Source organism: Gadus chalcogrammus, chromosome 3, assembly GCF_026213295.1.
Source record: "Gadus chalcogrammus isolate NIFS_2021 chromosome 3, NIFS_Gcha_1.0, whole genome shotgun sequence".
Lineage (NCBI taxonomy): Eukaryota > Metazoa > Chordata > Actinopteri > Gadiformes > Gadidae > Gadus > Gadus chalcogrammus.
Genome location: NC_079414.1, coordinates 27,321,316 through 27,344,439, shown reverse-complemented (window position 1 = coordinate 27,344,439; position 23,124 = coordinate 27,321,316). Strand labels below are relative to the sequence as shown.

General features: G+C 49.0%; 2 protein-coding genes across 3 annotated transcripts in view; both read left to right on the top strand.

Moving 5' to 3' along the window:
* The first annotated feature begins 1,782 nt into the window (after positions 1–1,782).
* LOC130379946 (uncharacterized) lies at positions 1,783–6,790 on the top strand. Its single transcript, XM_056587098.1, has 3 exons — positions 1,783–2,274; positions 2,352–2,440; positions 2,566–6,790. The coding sequence occupies exons 1-3, from the start codon at positions 2,191–2,193 to the stop codon at positions 3,035–3,037; spliced, it is 645 nt and encodes a 214-aa protein (XP_056443073.1). The 5' UTR covers positions 1,783–2,190; the 3' UTR covers positions 3,038–6,790.
* Positions 6,791–7,543: 753 nt separating this feature from the next.
* nomo (nodal modulator) overlaps positions 7,544–23,124 on the top strand; it is a 164,484-nt gene continuing 148,903 nt past the window's right edge. For both annotated transcript variants that reach the window (XM_056587083.1, XM_056587082.1), the window contains exons 1-22: positions 7,544–7,769; positions 8,796–8,885; positions 8,983–9,028; positions 9,612–9,712; positions 9,843–9,949; positions 10,430–10,502; positions 11,371–11,523; positions 12,099–12,236; positions 12,597–12,686; positions 13,184–13,289; positions 13,627–13,777; positions 14,886–15,069; positions 16,553–16,694; positions 17,261–17,392; positions 19,262–19,398; positions 19,496–19,583; positions 19,883–19,946; positions 20,071–20,166; positions 20,648–20,878; positions 21,009–21,091; positions 21,223–21,382; positions 22,072–22,198. In XM_056587083.1, coding sequence (XP_056443058.1) covers positions 7,611–7,769; positions 8,796–8,885; positions 8,983–9,028; positions 9,612–9,712; positions 9,843–9,949; positions 10,430–10,502; positions 11,371–11,523; positions 12,099–12,236; positions 12,597–12,686; positions 13,184–13,289; positions 13,627–13,777; positions 14,886–15,069; positions 16,553–16,694; positions 17,261–17,392; positions 19,262–19,398; positions 19,496–19,583; positions 19,883–19,946; positions 20,071–20,166; positions 20,648–20,878; positions 21,009–21,091; positions 21,223–21,382; positions 22,072–22,198 — 2,658 coding nt within the window. In that variant the 5' untranslated portion in view covers positions 7,544–7,610. The remainder of the gene's footprint in view (positions 7,770–8,795; positions 8,886–8,982; positions 9,029–9,611; positions 9,713–9,842; positions 9,950–10,429; positions 10,503–11,370; positions 11,524–12,098; positions 12,237–12,596; positions 12,687–13,183; positions 13,290–13,626; positions 13,778–14,885; positions 15,070–16,552; positions 16,695–17,260; positions 17,393–19,261; positions 19,399–19,495; positions 19,584–19,882; positions 19,947–20,070; positions 20,167–20,647; positions 20,879–21,008; positions 21,092–21,222; positions 21,383–22,071; positions 22,199–23,124) is intronic.

Genomic DNA, 23,124 nt, shown 5'->3' with positions numbered 1-23,124 from the left:
GTTGCTGTTCTTTTCAAGAGTGTCTGGATAAAAATACTTCACCTCAATAACGAAATAATTTGTATAAAACCTTTCGGTCCTTTTGGTCCGATATTATCGGCTGTTAATATCGGACCAACATTTGAAACATATCTTTGAAACGTATTTTTTAAACATATTCTTGAAACATTACAACATCTTTGTGCGTTTTTAAACACATTTCTTAACACAATTTAACAACTTTATCTAAGCATGTTTTCCCTTAACCTTTTTTAAATACATTTGAACATCTTAATCTGTGTAAACTGCCAGTTTACACAGATTCATTCAGGGTCCCCGACTCTGAATTTTCTGAGTCTAATCAGATCTGCCTTTTCAGTCCAGAGATTCGACTATTCGGCGGGGTTTGTTTACCGGCGTTGCTATGGTGACCTAAATTATTATAAGCAACTGACGAACGATGCCGGTTTGGAACTAAAACTGTGATTCTGAACAAAGTATAAATGCTATCGAAATTCAGTTTCGATATTATTGAAGATACAAGTGTGTAGATTTGTTAAATGGTTTGCACGAAGATAAACGGTTGAAAATTGATTTAGTTATGTTACTTCTACAGTTGAAGTACGACTGATGATTTGAATCATCGACTTTCAGTGTTTTTTTTCGGGTTTATTTTTTTCTCACGTCGCGCCCCCCCCCCCCCCCCCCCCCCCCCCCCCCCCCCCCCCCCCCCTGAAGAACTCTGGCGCCCCCCAGTTTGAAAACCACTGCTGTAGTACATTCCGCCAGCTGTCGTTATTACTGATTACCGAGACGGTCGTCGTGTAGCCACCTAGCCGATGACGTCCGTCCGGCAAAATTAGTTAGTTTATCGAGTCCCATTATGCTTGACACCCACATTGCTGCTCGCAGCTATATTTATTTATTTTTGTGAGTTTGGTTTTAAGAACATTTTGAAAGATGGCTAAGCGCCCGGAGGGGGAGGGAGGGAGGGAATCATGTTAATAGTTATTTTTGTTTATTTGTACATTGTTATTGTAATTTTATTTATTTTTGTTTATTTGTACATGGTTATTCATAGTATTTTTACTATTTCAGTTTTGGTGTTTATACCATTGCAGTTTTCACTTTTTAAGTAAAAATAATAGCAGAAACACTTTTTTAGCCTTATTTTGTCAAAATTGCATAGGCGAATAGCTAAAAATTGGATTTGTGTGATTTTGCCTGCCTCATTACATATCAGAACATCTGGTATGCTATCTAAATGGTTCACAAGAAAGCCCAGAGGGTAACCTTTCATTTGCGACCAAGATTATGCTTCTATATGTTTGGGTCCACTTTTGTTTACAGTATGCATTTTGGGTAGCCAAAGGTATTTTTTGAAGTCTCCAAATGGACCTTGAACAAAACAAATGGACATATCATTACATGAAAGGAGCTTGAGACTGCATCTTTTATGCTTTGTTGATCTGCTTTTACACACAGCATCACAAGACCTAGGGCTAGGGCTCAGTAGTGATTCAAAGGGATAAGGAGTTACTCAGGGTACTACAATCAGCTTGGTTTTAGAGGTGTGTGTGTGTGTGCGTGTAACCTGTTGGAAGGAAAAACAATATTGTAGCCTTCCCAGCACTGACGGTACATGATAGTTATTCTGATAATGTTAAACAATTCTACAGCTTCTCAGCTTTCTAAAGAGTTCAAGCATGTGATTAGAGGTCATACTATGAATGAGCAGTGCATTCTAGAGTAGGCGCAGTGCAAAAACAAAAAAATGGCCCAAAGACTAAGTGGTTAAAGTGACATGCTTATACGTCAGAACAGCCGGGGATAGCTCACGTGAGCAACGTCCAGCTGCTCCAGGATTTCCTGCGACCAGCCCACCACCTTTTTGCCGCTGGAGGGGCACTGAAGGCACTCTGTGGACATGTAGTACCACCCGCTCCTGTCCGAGACCCTCCGGACGATCTTGTAGAGGCCGGCGCCCATCAGCTTGCCCCCATCGGCGGGGCACTTGAGGTGGCACGCCCACATCCGATAGGGCAGCCAGAGGAAGAACGGGCGCTGGAAGAAGGCGTGGGCTGTGGCCGGGCGCCTGGCGGGTACCACCTCAGTCGGGGCGGTCTGGTGAGGACAGCCATCCCGCTGCTGGGGTCCCTTTGGAACTGGCCCACCCACTCCTGCTGCTCTTCAGGCGGCGTCTTCCTCCAGATGAGGGGATGCAGCAGAAACACACCTACTCTGACCCCACCGACGCCCAACAGCTCGCCGCTGCCGACGAGGTCGACCCTCCCAGTGAGTATACGTTTAGATGTGAATACACTTGTACCGCACGTGTAACGCACCGCCCTATCGCTGATATGGGTTGTCAGGCACGTCCAGGGACGCCCCGCCGGCCACGCTGGAAGGACCAGCACCAGGACCAGGACCGATGGCCACGAGGCCTGCTACCGGCAAAGAGGTTTGTATGATTGTCTGTGTGTGTGTGTGTGTGCATGTGTGTGTGTATGATGTGTGTGTTTATGTGTGCCTGTCTGCTGCACATTCACCCTCACTAACTATGTGTTTGCTGCGTGTGTTTTTCAGCTGCTCCCCCTCAGCTGGCGGCAGATGCTGCCTCAAGAGCAGCAGGAGGGGGTGGGCCGGGCGCAGGGACCCCAGCAGCCGGAAGGTGGACCTCACCACACTCCCTCGCCATGAAGAGGCCGTAGAGCTGTCGGTGGGGACCCCCCTCGCGAAGCGTCGCATGAGGTGCCACACGTCCAGCCGCACCACCAGCTCGTGCAACTCGTGGCACATCCCCTGCACGGCCGACTGGCCCACGGCGGCACAGCAGTCCCGGTCCATGTACAGGACCCTCGGAGGGGCCTTCCCGGCTTCCCGGTACAGCCGCATCAGGCAGGCCGGCATGTTGGTCAGTCCCTCCCCCTCGGCCGAGGTGAGAACGGACACGAGCACCTGCCCGTACTCGTTGCCAACGTTCGTCATCCAGGCTGCCGAGCCGGCGGCGGCGCCCGCGAGCTTTTTGGCGATCTGCAAGACACAATCACATATTTAGACACACGGACGGACGGCACACAGACGTGATACGAGGTGACGGCCCACAAAGAGAGAAACCTTGCGTAGCCTCCTCACCGTCTCAGGCTCTCCGCACCAGGGATACCAGTGTGGCCTGGCTTCGCTGCCATGAATGCCCCGTCCCTGTAGTAGGGAGGGTAAACTACTCGGCTGGCTGAGTTATGGCTCGAACGTTCTTACCCGTGTACTCCCTGGGCTTGGTGTAATCCCTGACCAAACTCGAGCCAAGCCCCCGTTGGCTGAGCTGGTCCAGGGAGTGCTGCGGGGGGCCACTGGAGGTGGGCCCCAGCGGGCGACCCTCCTGGGCCGCGACGGTGGTGGCGCTGGTGGTGGTGGCGCGGGTGGTGTTGGCGACGGTGGTGGCGCGGGTGGTGTTGGCGACGGTGTTGTTGGCGCTGGTGTTGGCGACGGCGCTGGTGGTGTTGGCGCGGGTGGTGTTGGCGCTGGTGGTGTTGGCGCGGGTGGTGGCATAAGATGGACATTACAATTACAATCGGGGCATTTAGCAGATGCTTTTACTCAAAGCGACTTGCATCGATTAATGCACACATTGCACACCGACGGCAGAGTCAACCATGTAAGGCGACAGCCAGCTCGTCAGGAGCAGTTAGGGTTAAGTGTCTGGCTCAGGGAGACATCAACACTCAGCTAGGAGGAGCTGGGGATCAAACTAGCAATCTTTCGGTTACAAGACAACTGGTCTACCTCCTGAGCCGACCCCGACATGACAGTGAAACACGTGGTTTACCTGGAATGAAGCGGTTGAGATGCAGATGGAACGACTCCAGGGACGTGGAGCCTCGCGCACAACGGTACGTCAGCAGGCTGATCCCCCCCCCCCCGGTCGGCCTGCCTGTCTCCGTGTACACCTCCACTCCCGGAGGGTCCTGGTTGCACTGGTTGCACCGCCGCTGCTCCGTGGCGATGGAGAGCCATCTCCCTGCGGCTGACGTGCCTCCACACTCCGGCGTCAGACGTGAAGGTCATCCCCTGGGCCTCAAGCGTCCTCCTCTTGGCGTTGAGCAAACCGGGCTGTGTCCTCTGGGTCCCACAGGAAGATACTGGCAGAGTGCTGCTGCAGGAAGACCTTGTAGAGCTGGTGGCTCTCGGTACTGACAACCGACGCGCAGCGTCGCATCAGGTGCCAGATGTCCAGCCGGACCACCAGCTATTCGACCAGATAGCTTAATTTATTTCGAGCTTGACTTCCAGCGATCTGAATTGTCAAAAAAAATAAAATAATCGAGAGATATATATTTGAAGAGATCTGATTGGTCGAAGAAAAAATATGAAAAAATAGATGATTGGTCGAAAATTTGAATTTAATAATTTTTCTACATTTGTCTTCCATTTCTTCCCCATGCCATAAAGAAACAAACATAATAACTGGTAGAAAAAAAGTCGAGATATGTGATTGGTCAGCAAAACTATTTGTTGAGGGAACTGATTAGGGGGGAAAAACTTTTTCTAGTGATATGATTGGTCGAAATAATACAATTATTTCGAGAGCTCTGATTGGTTGAATAAATGAATTAATTTTGAGCGACGTGGTTGAAAATTAATGACGGGTCGAAAAATTCATAATTTCTAGGAACTGATTTGTCGAAAAATATTTATTTTCAGCGACCTGATTGGTTGAGAACTATTTATTTCAAGTAGGGATGCACCGATATGAAAATTTTGACCGATATCCGATATTAAAATTGCTGTTACGGCCGATAACCGATATTTACCGATATCGATATTGGTATAAAAAAAAGTTTCTATGATGATTTTGTATACTGAAGAACATGTAAACACTGTGAATATGAAAAAGTTATTTCTTTCTTTATTTTCCAAAACTTCGAAATACATTGTTTCTTCAACAAGTTACAGGGCATCCATAACAAACACAAGTTACTAAGTGTTAGTTTTAGGCTACTTTTACAACTTGCATCTATGAAAAAGTTTGGATCATAAATCACAATAACGATCACAAATCAAAATATCTTGACAAGGTTTTATAACTTAAATCAAATTTGCCAATATTCATGGAAAGCAGACACCTGTCTAATAATTTACAAAAAGTGTTTCAAGTTTGTCAATTTCAACTCAAATCGGTGAGATATAGGCTAAATCAAATATATCAAGGAAGGTTGGTTGTAGTCTTTTCACTCGGTTCTAGCCCTACTGTTTATCCGGAGAACGGAGCGAAAAGACTACTACCAAATATAAACATATCCGGTTTCTGTTTCAATGCGATTACGGAACGCCAAATAAAACACAACAGAAACTATTTCGCTACGATACTTGATTAGATTTCTTTATTGTCCTTGTTCAACAGAGTTAATCAACAAAATTAAGTTTAGAACATTGATGTTGTTAATACCGGAATTGTCCTTTAAACATGCGCTGATCACGTGAACGCACAACTTTTTTTTTAGCAGCCGATCCGCGGATCACTTGCGTCCCGAACCGTGAGGGTTGATCCGTACGGATCACGGGAAACCCGTGAACCGTTGCACCACTAGTGGTGTTGAATGATTTGACACGGCATCCTCCGTGCATTACTTCGGCTTTGCAAGTACTGCATATTGCAATTTGAGTACCTTCATTTGAGACCGTTATAAACATCCAAACCGCCGACATTGATTATTTTCAGTTAAGGTGACAAACACTCCTGTACTGCCTCTATGCGTCTCTGGCTGCGTCACTGACACTGTCACATGACCAAACAAGCTGCGCATAGGCAAAAAACACGGCAACTAGATGGAAATAAATATCGGCTGTTAATATCGGACCAGTTTTACTTATCGATGCCGATATGTTAAAAAATTACTAATATCGGCCGATAACGATAGCACTGCCGATATATCGTGCATCCCTAATTTCAAGCGATCTGAATAGTTAAAAAAATAATTCGTATATTTTGAGCTTTATTGGTCGAAATTTTTCTTTACAGCGATCTGATTGTTCTAAAAATTATTCAGAGCAGGGGTCGGCAATCCCTGGCACGCGTGCCACCCCTGGCACGTGGCAGCATAATCATTGGCACACTTGGAAAAAAAATAACAATTCTTTTTTTATTTTATTATTAGTCAAAAAAATCACTGCACATCATTCCTACCGATTTTTTTTTTGCACTTTATTCTGATTTGGGCATTGACTCCCAGTGCAAATATGTTTAAATTAGTTGCTGAAAGTAGTATTCTGAAATAGGATCAATTAATAGTGTTTAAACCTATGTTGTGAGTAATAGACAAGTATTTAAAATATTGTTGCAAGTGGCCTGTATGTTTCACCCCCGCATGGTTTTGCAAAGCTGTACCTGTCTTAAAGATATTGATGTGGATGCTTCCAACAATCTTGTATGCAGCTAAGCTAAATTTAATTTGATTTTGTTTTATTTTTGGTCAATGTTCATACTTTTTGGTTTTATTCTGAACTTCTCCAAAGATTGGTTCCTGTGTAAATTGGTTCCACGTTGTTGTTTTCTATGGCATGCCTTTTGTTTCCCTTGGGAGTGGTTTGGCGTTACACCTGTGTCAAGCTTCAGTTGGTGCTGATGCACGGAGCTGAGTGGAGAGAGACATCTTGGATTGTGTGTGACGCCCGTGTTTCTTTTGTCTCCTTTAAAATAAATAAACCTCCATAACTCGACTCCTGTGTGTGCCTCACTCAACGAATACCAGACACAACGCAGAAACTCATCGGTCACACATATTCTCGTTTTTTACATTTCTCACAGTGCAAATATGTTTTTGAATGAGTTTCTGAAACTGATTGGTCTCAATTTCTTTTTTTTATTAAGAGCTATCTGATTGTTTAAAAAAAAAAAAGAAGCTTTTTTCAAGGGGAGGATAACGGCATCGAAAGAGGTGAAAACCATTATAAGTCTGGGCATGTTCAGAGTTTCAGTTATTGTCGGTCTTGTCCACGCCAGTCGCAGGGAGCTTGAGGTCCCATGAGACGTGTAGTCATTCTCAGTGTTCACTCTGTCTACAGCCTTTAACTGAACAATTGCACCATAAACAGTCAAACTCTTTACATGAAAAATTTTCTTTTTACACAAACATGTGTAATCTGTGGCATATAAAGACTGGGACCAGAAGATGATTACTTTCTCTGTTGAATTTGAATTGAACCTCATAGGTCCCGTGGGCTCCCCCTGAAGGGGGTGTGACTACGCCACTACGTCCGATTCCTACGCGGCGACATTCTTCTGGTCTTAAATTATTTTAATTAAATTCCTAACAGCTTTATTGGTATGAAATACAAACATGTACATTGCCAAAGCATGTGAACAATAAAGAGGTCAGTATATATAAAAGTATATAAGTATAAAACGTTAAAAACAAAATATACATGTTGGATAGAATCTAATATCCCATCAATCAGGGGGTGCCGCTGTCACTATCCACCAAGGGGCGCTGCTGGCCTCCGCTCTCCAGTCCACCAGGGGACGCTGCTGCCCGACTCCCCGCCCTCTGCCGCCGACCCCCTCTCGGCACAGACCCGGTGACAGCGTGCACTTGTCCGGTCCGCTGACAGCCGAGAAGCAGAGCAGCATCAAGATGATCGGGATTACGGTTCTTCGAGTGGACATGGGGCTCATGGCGGTGCTCCTCGGGGTGCTCTGTTGCCAAGTCCTGGCGTCGGCGTCGGACGACGTGGTGGTGGCCTGCGGGGGGTTCGTGAAGTCCGACGTGGAGATTAATTACTCTTTGATCGAGGTAAGAGGAAGGAAGCTAGGCTAGTCTGTTAGCTCGTCAGTTAGCCTATCGGCTAGCCGCTGATCAGATGCTGATAATCTGAGCACAGTACCTGTCAATCAACTTGAATGATTCCCCTATGGGTTAACCTGGATTATGTTTGATTAAATTCAATATCTCTTCATTGTGTCTTAATATCTACCACTTGGTTGTGAATACTAATGTCTCCTTGCAGTACCATGTATATGATGGCTTAATCACTCACGCATACGAATACATTTGGTCACATTTCTACCACTTGGTTGTGAATAGTTTCTCCTTGCAGTAATATGAATCTACTACTAATCCACTCCCAGACCAACCCCAAACACCCAAAACGGCAACTTTTTCTGTCACTTGCACAGCAGTGAACCGTGGCTGGTAGCACTGCCACTTGAACACTTTACACTAACTCATTAATGCGAGCCTCTCGTTAACCCCTAAACCTGCCGGTGCTGATCGGGCTGTCGGCTCACACCAGGGTCCCTACCCCCCATGCCTCCAGTTAATACGATTAACTGCTTAGGTAATACCGACACAACCTAGACTAGCCTGGACCCCCAGTTGAAGACCCTTTAAAGATGTGGCGTGTTTGTTCATTCATCCGATCACATCACTGCATTCACCAGACAAGGTCTAGTTTCCATGAAAACTCACTTTTATTCAACAGTTTTCAGCTGTGCTAACATAATCGCACAAGGCTTTTCTGATCATCAATTCACCTTTTAACACGCTGAGCTAAACAATGTAGCATTAGAACCCCGGAGTGACGGTTGCTGGAATTGGGCCTCTGTTCGCCTATGTAGATATTCCATGAAAAATCTGCCGTTTACTGCTACAATGGTCATTTACCACATTAACAATGTCTAGACTGTATTTTCAGATTTTTTTAATGTTATCTTCATTGAAGGAAACAGTGCTTTTCTTAAAAAAACAGGACGTTTCTAAGTGACTCCAAACTTTTGAACTGTAGTGTATATTAAATACATTTGTTTTCTCTTTTCACAGATTAAACTGTACACTAAGCAAGGTTCACTGAAATATCAAACGGACTGCGCGCCAATCAATGGTTACTTTATGATCCCTCTTTATGACAAGGTATGTACATTATAGAACCCACCTTGCATCTTCATTCATGAATGATAATAATTATAATTATATTTTAGTAAACAAAAATATACTTTTTGGTTTCCAGGGCGACTTTGTGTTGAAGATTGAGCCTCCACTTGGTTGGAGCTTCGGTAAGAATATCCATCACAGCCTACTCAGTGTTTAGATATACAGATAAACACAGGATCCACGTGACCATCCACAGGAAGTCAGATAAAACTGGGGTCATTCTGTCTTTGGTATGCAATAGGTATACCCACGATACATGATATATCTTCTGCTCATTAACATGTCTTTCAAAATTGCAAAAATAACTAATTTAATGCTTATTTCCTTGGCGGTAAACATTGTTTTACCCCACAAACGCACACTGAAACAAGCCACTCTTGATTTGGTCTGCAGAATGCCTCCTCAAATCTAACTTGGCTGTCATACTCATTCTGATCATTTCCTAATGATCCGTGATAAGGCAGAGGATGTAACCAAACCCGTGTGTGTGTGTGTGTGTGTGTGTGTGCACCTCTGTGCTTGTATGAGCCCGGCCTTGTTCTCATAGGCTGCCCCCCCCCCCACTTCACACATGTGAGAAGTGCATACAGAAATAGAAGGGATTCATATTTATGTATGCTGCACGAGTAGAGGGATGTCCATCATTATTTTGTTATGTCTTTATTATCGCCGATGGTTTCCTTGAACGTTTTTCTCCCCATGAAGAGCCGACCCGAGTGGATCTCCACGTGGACGGGGTCAACGACATCTGCACCCGGGAGCAGGACATCAACTTCGCCTTCACCGGCTTCTCCATCTCAGGAGCGGTTAGTACCTCTGAATCATGCATACATACTTTTATTTTAATTTTTTCCCTTCAAGCATCAATTGATGTACACCCTTATTGAAAAAGTCCTTCTTCTCATTTCCTCGCTGTTTTTTCCCGATGACCTTCAGGTTCTCAGTAAAGGTCATCCACTGGGCCCAGCCGACGTCGAGGTGAGGCTGAGCCGGTCCGGGACGGAGGAGAAGCTCCAGTCTGTCCTCACTCAACCTGGGGGAAAGTAGGTCATCCTTATTAACTCACTAAAGGCCAAAGTATGCTACTCCGACTCCGTAACCACGGTGACCCCTCCAGCAGTCACAGCTCTCCGTCGGGATGTCGGATACGCAATGAAATTCACCGCCCGATCGATCTTATATGGTGACTACAAACCATGTAAATAGAGTCGTAAAATATCTTCCAAAGCTTTTCAAATCTTATTTGGTGTTTTATTGATCCTTAATATCTAAAGTAAACAATGTACAAAGTCAAACCGGGAAAGGTGATTCCGGAAATGATTTTGTTAGAGGACCAATCACAGCCCTTGCCGTCTCCGTTGCATCGACAGATAGTTGAAAAATATTGGATGCGCACGTAAGATACGGAGAGGGCTCTCCGTGTCTACGTACAGGCCTTTACGGAGCACTATAAACCGGCCTTTAATGTCTCCACTGGTAGACCTTTCATCGTCTCCTCTGAACCCAACTCTGTGTTTCTCCAGGTACACCTTCTTCAAGGTGATGCCGGGGAGCTATGACATCACAGCCTCTCATTCCTCCTGGACGCTGGAGCAGGTGGGTCACTCACAGATATGACCTGATGAATTTAGAAAGGTACCCATAAACAAAGGCACCTGGCCTTTGTTTATCTTTACCTTTCTGACTTCATGTGTTTGTTTATGTCGCTGCAAATCACGCTATACGTCTTACAGCTTGAGGACTTTGAAGTCCTACATGTTTATTGGTGTGTAGTTTTCCTTGTTAACTTAAGTGGTCATATTTGATGTTTAGTTTGAGAAACATGTACTCGATAAACGGTTCAGAAATGAAGAACATTATATTATAGATTATAATGCAAGATTATGTGATAGTTTATAATGTAAGATTATATGATAGTTTATAATGCAACATTATATGATAGTTTATAATGCAACATTATATGATAGTTTATAAGGCACGAATATAAAATAGATTACGAAGAAAGGTTCTGCTTATCAAGGCTGACGTCAGTGTTATCCAGATGACCTCACCATGACCCCAGGCTGGGCAGGGTCGGGGTGTCTGTCACTAACTCCTCCCCTTTGGGGACTAGGGTCAGGGTGTGTCCCTAACTCCTCCCCCTTTGGTTGGGGAGGGTCGGGGTGTGTCTGTCACTAACTCCTCCCCCTTTGGGGGCTAGGGTCAGGTGTGTCCCTAACTCCTCCCCTTTGGTTGGGGAGGGTCGGGTGTGTCTGTCACTAACTCCTCCCCCTTTGGTTGGGGAGGGTCGGGGTGTCTGTCACTAACTCCTCCCCTTTGGGGACTAGGGTCGGGGTGTGTCTGTCCCTAACTCCTCCCCTTTGGTTGGGGAGGGTCGGGGTGTGTCTGTCCCTAACTCCTCCCCCTTTGGGGGCTAGGGTCAGGTGTGTGTCCCTAACTCCTCCCCCCTGTGGTCGTCCCCCAGAGCGTGACGTCGGTGCTGGTGTCCAACGCCAACGCCCCGGCCGCCGCCCCCCTGGTGGTGGGGGGCTACGACGTGACGGGGGTGGTGCGCAGCGACGGGGAGCCCATGAAGGAGGTCACCTTCCTGCTGTACTCGGCCTCCGTCCACCAGGAGGTGAGCCCCCACACCCCCACACCCCCCCACCCCCCCGCCCCCCCGCCTCGGTGTCAGCGGAGGAGACACCGAGGCGGCGTGGAAGGACCTGCGCGCTAGAGCACTTTAGGATTGGAGGACGTCTGGTTTCACCGTGCTTGGGTTCATCGATCTCAGGGGGGCGACCTCGTTAGCTTTCGGCGAAATTCACAGATTTTAACGCAAATCCGGCATCCGGTTCGTGCATCGATCATTCTCTGATTACTTTCTGACAATATTTCTTCGTCACCTTTCTGGGCCCTCACCAGTTTGCACCCCTGCCGTCTAATTGTTAATTATTACCTTTGTTTGAAAAACCGCAGGTCAATTAAATAAGGAACAGAAACTTTACACCTTAAATTAACTCGTTTTTCTTTGACTTATTTGGAGCTATTTGAGTTGTCCCTGCTAGCAGCCCCACTGAGGTCTGTGATTAAAGGAACAAAACGTCCCTGCCCTCACGGTAACCCACATGCATTAAGTGACCCTATTAATAACTCTACCCTCTGTGTGTCTGCTTGCCCCCCCCCCCCCCCCCCCCCCCCCCCGCGGTCCAGGCGGTGGCGGGCTGCAACACGGCGCCGGTGGAAGGAGCGGAGTCGGGGGACAGCGCGCTGCTCTACCTCTGCAGCTCTCTGTCCGGCGAGGACGGAGCCTTCGTGTTCCCCTCGCTGCCCAGCGGCGAGTACACGGTGGTGAGTACCCCGCGCCGGGACTGAGGAAGCACCCGGTTAGGAACCTGTACTTAGAGGATGTGTGTAGCATCTGCATAGGCTCCCCCTTATCCCCTCCACACCCCTCTTACGTCCTGGCACAACAAAAATACTATTTAGCATCGTGTAGCGTCTGATCCTAGCTATCCCTGTTGTGTACGGGGAATGGGTTAACCTAGTGATGGTTAGTGCTTGGCAGCTGGTTCTATTAACATCCTTACTGTACCCACAGAGATATGTTGTTGTTTCTCTTTCCTCTGACTAATGGACTTATTGTAAGTCGCTCTGGATAAAGGCGTCTGCTAAACGCCCTGAGAGTAAACGTGATTCCGTCTGCTTCAGATTCCGTTCTACCGGGGAGAGAGGATCACGTTCGACGTGGCGCCCTCCAGGATGAACTTCAAGGTGGAGCACAACAGTCTGCAGCTGGAGGTAAAGAAGCCGCTCGCGTTTCCTTGTAGATCTCCTCCGTCTCCTACTGAACCCTGAGGTCTGTGCGGGCAGAGACCAGGGTTTCCCCGGGGTGGTTAAAGGTATTAAAAGGTAGTAAATGAAATTAGCCCAAATTAAGGCCATTAAAAAGTAATAAAAGTAATAAACATCACATGAAGAGGTATTACGTTTCCAATTAGGCCTATGAGTTTTTCAATTTGTGTAATTTAAGTGCAGGCCTATCTCCTAAAATTACTAAAACTTGACAGTAAAGGCCGACCCCCCGTGGGTCTTAGAGCGATGGGGGGTCAGCCTTTACTGTCTACGGCCCTCGCCTCTGGAACAGCATGCTGGAGGAGCTGAGCCATCACAATCTGTGAACCCCTTTAAAGACATTTTTAAAGGGTTAAAGGGTTTTCATTGTATCGTTAAGCCCCTTGCACTTTTGTACGAAAGACGCTTTATCAATAAAGTTTGATTTGTGTGGTCCTCTGTAGCCCATCTTCCGCGTCATGGGGTTCTCCGTTACCGGCCGCGTGCTCAACAGCCTGGAGGGGGAGGGGGTCCCAGACGCCACCGTGTACCTCAACAACCAGATCAAAGGTAACCCCACCGTGTACCTCAACAACCAGATCAAAGGTACCGGGCCCCTTAACGAGCTACCAAACCAGGCAGGAGCCTGGTCCATCTCATTCTAACTCCTCGATCAAACTTGATGCTTAGTTCCTTGGCTGTAGACCTTGTTTCAAACGCACAATAAAACAAGCCACCCTTTTGATTTGGGTCTGCAGAATGCTTCCTTGAATCTAATTTGGCTGATTTTCCTAAATGATCCGTGATAAGCTTGGATAAGGCGGAGGATGTCACCAAATGACAAATCAGTGGCATGACATGAGGCGCCTATGAAATGATGCGTCGCTCTCTCTGGTTCGGACTCCAGTGGTGACCAGAGAGGACGGGTCCTTCCGCCTGGAGAACATGACCGCAGGAACCTACACCATCCGCACCCAGAAGGAGCTCATGTTCTTCGAGCCCATCTCCGTGAAGATCGCCCCCAACACCCCCCAGCTCCCCGACATCATCACCGCAGGGTGAGTCCCCGTCTGTTTGGGGGGTTTTCGGCTGATTTTGATCATAGCTGTTCCAATACCGGTATCGATACGGGTATTGGGAGGTCTCTCAGATGGTGCAGTGTTGTGATGTGTTCGTTAACGTTCGGAGGTGGGAAGTCGGAATGGGCAACGGAAAAGTCGGAAAAACATGGATGCTCACGCTTAACTACAACAATACAAATGTCTTATTATAATTATAGATTATAAATGTAAATTATCTAGTGTTTGAGCAAAAATAATAGTGGTCTATACATCGCTGTCATCGTCAAGAGAACCCTTCAATAAGAACAAGTGCTATTAGTAGTTAGAATGCCAGATGCTATATCGGTATATACTCGGTATCGGCTGATACTCCAGTTCAGGAATCTGAATCGGGGAGGAAAAAGCGGTATCAGAACATAATTTTGATGGATGGGTTCTTTGTTGAGGCAGAGGTTCTGCTGTGGCTGAGAGACTCTCAACCTGTTTACCGCTCTTCTGCTTTATGAATGAAACAGCTGCCACGCATCAACTTGGTGTGCGGCTGCATCGATGCATTGATTTTAGTTTTTCCAATCCACCTCACTCAAAGGGATACAGAGTTTAAGAATATATATTTTTCGAAAATGGATAAATATTTATAAATGGTCTCTTCATCTTAACCCAATTCGAGCGTGTCAGTTGGCTTGGTGTGTGTGTGTGTGTGTGTGTGTGTGTGTGTGTGTGTGTGTGTGTGTGTGTGTGTGTGTGTGTGTGTGTGTGTGTGTGTGTGTGTGTGTGTGTGTGTGTGTGTGTGTGTGTGTGTGTGTGTGTGTGTGTGTGTGTGTGTTCTGCTCTGCTCTGCTCTGCTCTGCTCTGCTCTGCTCTGCTCTGCTCTGCTCTGCTCTGCTCTGCTCTGCTCTGCTCTGCTCTGCTCTGCTCTGCTCTGCTCTGCTCTGCTCTGCTCTCGTTGGGCGGGGACGTCCGGGGAAGGCTAAATTGATCATTAAAATCAGTATTCTCCAATCACAGCGTGTAGCCCCTCCTAGTAACCAGGCAGCCTCTGCTCCCTGAAGCTCCCGTCCTGACGCCTCGCTACCCTCCCCCTCTGGTGACTCCACCCCCTCAGGTTCAGCGTCTGCGGCCGCATCGCCGTGAGCCGTCTGCCCGAGGGCATGAAGCAGCAGAGCCGCTACAGGGTGACCCTCCGGCCCCGGGACCAGGACCAGGACCCGGGCCTCGGCAAGACTGCCGACTCTGACCCCCAAGGCGGCTTCTGCTTCCAGGCCAAACCCGGAGACTACAGCGTCCACGTAAGACCCCCGCCCGTTAGCCCCCAGTTAGCCTGTCCCTTAGCCCCCCGGTAGCCAGTCAGTCAGCCCCACGTTAGGCTGTCCCTTAGATACCCCTTAGCTGTCCGTTAGCCCCACGTTAGCCTGTCCCTTAGCTGCCCGTTAGCTGTCCGTTAGCCTCCGTACGCCTGTCCCTTAGCCCCCCTGGTACCCCGTCTGTTAGCCCATTAGCACCCCGCTAGCCCGTCTGTTAGCTGCCCGTTAGCCTGTCCCTTAGCCCCCCGTTAGCCCATCTGTTAGCCCCCATGTTAGCCTGTCCCTTAGCCCCCCCCCTTAGCCCCCCTGTTAGCCTGTCCCTTAGCCCCCCTGTTAGCCTGTCCCTTAGCCCCCATAAGCCTGACCCTTAGCCCCCCTGTTAGCCTGTCCGTTAGCCCCCATAAGCCTGACCCTTAGCCCCCCAGTAGCCCATCTGCTTGCCCCACGTTAGCCTGTCCCTTAGCTGTCCGTTAGCCTCTGTAAGCCTGTCCTTTAGCCCCCCGTTAGCCCGTCTGTTAGCCCGTTAGTCCCCCGCTAGCCTGTCTGTTAGCTGCACGTTAGCCCGTCTGTTAGCCCCAGGTTAGCTCATCCGCTTTTGAAGGAAAACATTCTGCCCGAAGATTCAAACACTGGAAAGATTCAATGGGCAGTTGCACTCATTAAACGTACTTGTATAAAAAAAATTACATATTTAAAAATATATATTACTAGCATTTCATTTTAAAAAATGCATTTTGAGAGACAGTTTCAAAGGAAAAATGTTATTTGACTATCAATCTTTTACGCACCATTAGTTGATTTGATTTATGCTTTATTCATTTAATTATTGATATGTTGCAGTTCTAGTGCCTCTCCTCTGGAAAGGTCTAATATCAATAACATTTCCCATTGTGCACACAATCAGCTTATGCTCAAAACTATCTCAAAGCCATTGGTGTAAATCAATGTGTTTTTAATGGTGAGATCCAGTTGCCTCTGACACCAGCCTTCCGAGTTGCAAGTGGGGAAATCTCCCAGCTTTCTTGCGGCATTTCACGGAGGCACGCCCCCTTTTGGTCGAGCCCCCTCGGAATTCTGAGAGTAGACCGAGTTCAGTGATGACGCTCTCAACAAAGAAGGCTGCGCCACGTTCGACAGTTCGATGTCGATTTTAAATGCTATTACAAACTTGATTACATTACTACTTTATTCCGGTCACAAATGTATGCATTGCACGGTCTTGCTGTGCGTTCAAAACAATGCGTAGTTGTGTTTTATTTTTTGAGCTGGTTTGCTAAAGAGGCTTATGCAGCTAACTATCACAAAGACAAACGGGAACGCTATAAGTGCTCCGAGACCGGAAATGATGTCACAAGTGCAACTCGGAAGGCTGGTGTCCGAGGCATCTGGATCACACCATGATATAAAGAGTACTCCTCCCAGACGTAGTGACCCAACAGTCTGTCCGACGTGCCATCTCCCCGTCCAGGTGTCCGTCCCCGAAGCGGAGGTGAAGCTGGGCATGGCCCTCCTGCCCTCTCTATTGGACGTCTCCCTGGTGGACCGGCCAATCACAGACCTGCTGTTCACCCAGTTCATGGCGTCCGTCTCGGGCAAAGTCCATTGCCTCGGTAAGACAGTGCTGTAGACCGGGTTAATGATCTCACTGACACAACTGACTTTTAAACTAATGTCCTTGTGAAATGTAATTGTTTAATTATTACTACCTTTTTTAGTTCGATGCCATGACATTTATAAAGTAAGAATTTAACAGATTTGCCGAAGGGTATATTCCAGACACGAATAATTTCCTTTGTCCTATTTATAGTAGTAGTAGTAGTAGTAGTAGTAGTAGTAGTATACTGAGACGCTTGACAGAGGGAAGACAGAATAAATAATTGAATACAAATGTAAACCAGTAAAAAGACAAAATAAATAAAAATATAACATTTTAATAAAAATGGAATAGGATACAATAAAATGGGTAGCTAAAAATCCCCAAAAATAAGAAGTTAAAAGAAGGAAGGGGAGAGAAGAGGTGAAAGCGATCTTGAAAAGCTGAGTTTGTAGTGACTGTTTGAATGAAGGGTATTTAAGTGTATTTATGACTTACTCATTTGAAAGATTGCGACATCCTCCTTCAAGGTAATTTCCTATTGAGCCTTTTAAGAGCGTGTGACCTTGTCGTGACCTCCAGCCTCCTGTGACGACCTCTCGGTGACCCTGCAGCCCGTGAGTCGGCAGGGTGACCGACGGACGGTGGCGCTGTCGGCCAGCGGGGACGTCCTCAGCTTCTCCTTCGACGGCGTGCTGCCCGGAAAATACAAAGGTTGGTGCCGCTGTCTCTACTGGGAACAGTGGTTTAGGAGCGTGGCAATGGGAGGTGGTGGTGGTGGTGGTTGTTCATTCACAAGGGGGAACAAACTGTCCTTTTAACAAGCACCCAGGATATCATCAGGATATCGTGAAATTTGGTTCTAGAAATGGAATAGTAGTAGTCTGAGAAACGTGGAACATTTTAGAATTTGCAAAATTGTCCATAATTTGAAAGAAATAATAATCAATAGTGGACTATTATAGTAGCCTTAGAGACGAGTAGGCATAAATACATAATATTGCAATTTTATGCGAATCATTAAAAATTTACTGTTATATCTTACCAAATTGACATTAATGTTATAAATCGGATTAAATCGTTTAATTAATTGACGTAAGTAGACATTCTTTCTGATGATAAAATTAGCACGAATCGTAAAAGTCAGAACTCGGAAAACAATAAAAGGAAAAATACAGAATAAGGGAAAATATCAAACGGATTTCATAGGTCTCCACCTTCACTTGAGAGAACCCCATCTCTGGTGAAGGGCTGGTTTAGTAGCAACCATCTGTCTGGATGAACGTAAACAAGGTCAAACTCAAATGTAAACGCACCTGATGCAAAGAATCAGTCGAGAAATTACGTTAAAAGCAAGAAAGCAGAGAGGATGTCTCAACTGTGTACTTTATTTATTTATTTTGGTGCAAAGTAGCCGTGGCAACCCAGTTATAAATAACTGCCTTGCTACAGTTCCAAGACTTGCGGTTCTGATGCTTCTGCTCAGACGTGGTTCTATAGGTGAACACACGGTATTTAGCATCTGCTGCTATTGATGCTGTGTCCCCTTCATCTATCCATTAAACGGACATGCCATGGTCGCAGTGCAGGCTTGTGTAGTTCAGTGGCAGAGCTTCAAACCCCACCCGGCCCTTTGTATGTGTGGTCCTGGATCAGATCACGTCGCTCTGCTCCCTGTGTACCAAAGCCCCAGCTCTCCTCGTTTGAGCTTCACTTTGTTCCCCCCGATGCACATGAGAGCTGAGCCAGCAGACGGAGCAGCAGCAGGGAGAGGATTCAGACCGCTGGAACATGCGTGTTTAAAAACAGAACTGCTTTAGTCAGACACGAGCTCAGTTTAAAAGCTGTGATGCATTGCAGCGGAGGCTTTAGGGACCCTCCACCCACCGAGGGAATGCAGAGCCCAGCCCAGAGCGGCTAAACTTATGAGACCTCTCATATGTTCTTATTAAATAAGTGCGTCAGGGCCGGATGTTGTCGACCGCAGGGATGCACTTCAGCACATTATTGCACCTTGGAGAAAGCCGTGGGGGAATGCATTTCAAAAAAATTCTTCCTTTCCTCCAAATAAATAGTTTTGACTATAAAACCTGCTAGAATATTCCAGCCGTAACGTTATGAAGGTAAAAACAGGCATGTATTGAGCAACACATAAAACTGTAAAACTTTATCATTTGTTTCTTTCGTACTTTTCCGTTTTACTCATTTAATGATAACGACTGTAATTCTAATTCCCTAATTCGCCTTGTGGGTTTAAAAAGTAGGTCGTATCTTAATCCAGTTTAGTACGGTGTGTAGAACTCTGCAATTAACGGCTATCGAGTTCTCCTGTCGGAGGCGGAGAGGTCATCCTAACCCCTCGTTTCCTCCTCTCTCTTCCTTCTCTCCTGCTCCTCCTCTCCACCTCTCTCTCCACCTCTTCTCTTTCTCCTCCTCTCTCCTCCTCCCTCTCCTCCCTCTCCTCTCTCTCCTTCCTCCCCTCTCTCCATCTCTCCTTCCTCCTCCTCCTTGGCTTCTCCTCTCTCCTCTTTCTCCTCCTTCCTCCTCTTCCTCGGCCTCTCCTCCTCCTCTTCCTCACCACAGCGAGCATCTCCCACGAGGAGTGGTGCTGGAAACACAAGTCGGTGGAGGTGGAGGTCCTGGACTCCGACGTGGCGGGGGTGGAGTTCCGTCAGATCGGCTACATCCTGCGTTGCTCGCTCTCCCACGCCATCACGCTGGTACGTACGTCTCCGTCCGATCGCCGTGACGACGCCCAGGAGGACCCCTGCGCTGGGCTGCGATTGAACCCTTTCCTCGTCTCCCTTCTCTCCGCAGGAGTTCTTCCAGGACGGCAGCCAGCCGGAGAACGTGGGCGTGTACAACCTCTCCAAGGGGGTGAACCGGTTCTGCCTCTCCAAGCCTGGTGAGGATTGGGGGAAAAGAGCGATGGGGAAATGTATCCAATGAGGGGCGGCAGTCCTTCATGAGGTGGAGCGGGTCGACTGGTAACCGGAAGGTTGCTAGTTCGATCCCCGGCTCGAGTGTCGTGGTTTCCCTCCCTGAGCGGGACGTCTCACCCTGACGCCTCCTGACGAGCTGGCTGTCGCCTCGACGGGTTGACTCCGCCCTCAGCGTGTGACTGAATGGTTGTAATGTTCACCACAAAAAACGGATGTTCTAGAACCCCTAAATAATGACTAACATCGTGTTGTTCTTGTCTAGGCGTATACAAAGTCACTCCCCGCTCCTGCCACCAGTTTGAACAGGATTACTACACCTACGACACGTGAGTGTGCACTTCCTGCACACACACACATGCTCACGCTCACTCCGTGTGTTGTATTTTGGTCGTCTCTTCTTGTCCCGCCCACAACCCGACCGACGATTGGCTCGCTGTGTGTGTCTCTCAGGTCCGCCCCCAGCATCCTCACCCTGACGGCTGTCCGCCATCACATGACCGGCCTCATCACCACAGACAAGCTCCTGGACGTCACCGTGACCATCAAGTACGAGCTCCTCCCCCCCCTCACCCCACAGGTTCAGATTCAAGAGAAAGAGAAACAACAATATATCTCTGTCGGTACAGTAAGGAAGTGCCGAACACTAACCATCACTAGGTTAACCCATTCCCCGTACACAACAGAGATAGCTAGGATAAGATGCTACACAATGCTAAGTACTATTTTTAAGTGCCAGGACGTACAACGTACAATAAGGGTGTTTGGGGGGGTTAAGGGGAAGGCTATGCAGGTGAGCCTATGTGACCTCCATGGAGGTCTCTGACTCCTCTCTGGTCTCCATGACGGTCTCTGACTCCTCTCTGGTCTCCATGACGGTCTCTGACTCCTCTCTGGTCTCCATGACGGTCTCTGACTCCTCTCTGGTCTCCATGACGGTCTCTGACCCCTCTCTGGTCTCCATGACGGTCTCTGACTCCTCTCTGGTCTCCATGACGTCACTGACTCCCCCCCCCCCCCCCCCCTCCAGGTCGTCCATCGAGAGCGAGCCGGCTCTTGTCCTCGGCCCGCTCCGCTCCCAGGAGGAGCAGCGCCAGGAGCAGCAGCTGCAGGAGATCACGCTCCGCCGGCAGGAGAGGGAGCGCCGGGCGGCGGAGGAGGGGGAGCAGGAGGGCGGGGCCCGGGACGACGGCCCCCCCATCCTGGAGCGGGCAGACGAGCTGACGGGGCCCTTCCACTTCGAGTTCTCCTACTGGGCCAGGTGGGTCCAGCGGCACCGGGTGGGGGGGGGGGGGGGGGGTTGTTATTCTTGAGGTGGATGGAATTCATGTGTGATGACATTCAGTAGAGCTGCAGGAATCAACCAACTGGTGGCTCTCTTCTGTGTGCAGGGCCGGAGAGAAGATCACCGTCACCCCCTCCTCCAAGGAGCTGCTCTTCTACCCCCCGGAGGTGGAGGCCACCATCACCGGAGGTCAGTTGTGTGTGTGTGTGTGTGTGTGTGTGTGTGTGTGTGTGTGTGTGTGCGTGTGCGTGCGTGTGTGTGTACCTCAGGGGTCTCTCCATGCCTCATGGTGACGCTCCCCTCTCCCCCCGTCCTTCCAGACTCGTGTCCGGGCCGCCTGGTGGACATCTCGGGGCGCGCGGGTCTCTTCCTGGAGGGCACGGTGTTCCCTGAGCTCCAGGGGGTGGAGATCTCCATCACGGAGCGGGGGGCCGGCCAGCCTCTCATCACCGTGGCAACCAGCGAGACGGGAACCTACAGGTAACCGAGGGGGGGCGGGTTGATTGCGTCCGGAGGGCGGTTTGATGACGGATAGCGCTGAGATGTTCTGGCTGAGGCAGAGCCGCATGGGGCTCAGGAGGTAGAGCGGGTCGGCTGGTCACCGGAAGGTCGCTGGTTCGATCCCCGGCTCCTCCTAGAGTGCCAAGGTGTCCCTGAGCGAGACGCCTCACCCTCACTGCTGGCTTTCCACTTGTGTGGCCGGCGCCGCCGTCGGTGTGTGAATGTGTCCGTGAATGGGTGAATGCGCTTTAAAGTACCCAGTATTGTAAAGCGCTTTGAGGGACCACTGGTTAGCGAAGCGCTGTCTAAATGCAGTCCGTTTACCGTTTACAAACCAGCAGAGTGGTCCTCCTGAAACTCTTTTGGCTCCTGGCGGTTCTGCCGGAGAGCTGCTCTCTGCATGTTAAGAAGGCCGACGCCGCCTCACAATGGACTCGGTATCAGTCGTCACCAGGGTGTAGCGCGGGCTGTGTTCTGCTCGTAGCTCATTAGCAGTTCCTCTGTGGTCCCGTGCTTTACAGTTTTAATTAATAGTTTACGACCCACCGTCACCTGAGGTGATAAGTGGGACGTGTGGTTATTGCAGGAGAGCCTCTGAAGCAAGAGCCTGTCTTTGTGTCTCCCCCCTCCCTCACCCCCCTCTCCCCCTCTCTCCTCCCCCCCCCCAGGGTCGGCCCACTCCACAGCGACCGCGAGTACGACACCAGCGCCCGCAAGGAGGGCTTTGTCCTCAGCGCGGTGCCCGGTGCCTCGGGGGACTTCAAGGCCTTTGCCCTCGCAGGAGTCACCTTCAAGGTACGCCATCCGTCTCCCCCGCCTCCCCCGCTCCTCCCCCCGTCTCCGTGACGGGGGGGGGGGACGGACTATATGTATTCTTTTTGTTCCTGAGCCTCCGGTCCTCCTTCTGCGGCGGCGGTATTTCCGTAGTCGACCTCTGAACACGTGCAGAGCGGATAGTGCGTCTTACTGTCGGAGCAGACGGATGGCTGCGACCCGCGACCGGGACGCTGTGCCGGGGCGGGCGATCGGACTCCAGAGCCAGGCTCGTTAGTCCCCGTCTCAGAACATGTTGCGCACCAAAGCGAATACTTTTAATGAACGGGGACGAAGAGGAGGCTGGCGTGGGCGGGGGTCTCTTCTGCGGTTCAGAGGATAAAGACAGTCCCGTCGTCGTCGTGTCGCTGTGCGAGCCACCAGAACCGCTCCCTGCTTGTTCCTGGATGTAAAACAAGCGCTTGTAGGTCGTCTCCTTCTGGCTGTAGCGCGAGAAGGCCTCGCTCGTCTCCTTTATAAACCCGCTCACGCCGTGTGCCCTTTGTTCCGTCACCGCCACATGCTCTGCGCGGGAGTCTGCCAACGCCTCGCTCTGGGCCCCCGTCCCTGGGGAGGGGGGCTCGCTCGCTGCGGTCCCCTGTTCCTTCTGCGCTGTATCCCAGGTCGTGTATAGGGGGGGGGGGGGACTAGGATGGCATTCATCGACACGGATGAAGTGTTTAAAAAGGCAACTTTAGAAGCAGTTATCGTACTTTATCCACACGAGGTGGAACTGTGACCTCAAATGGTAAATGGACTGCATTTATTCAGTGCATTTATCCGGTGGCAGCTCAGTGCTTTACAACATGGCCTCATTTACCCGTTCATGCACCGACGGCCGTGTCAGCCACGCAGGGCGACAGCCAGCTCGTCAGGGTGAGGCGTCTCGCTCAGGGACACGTCGACAC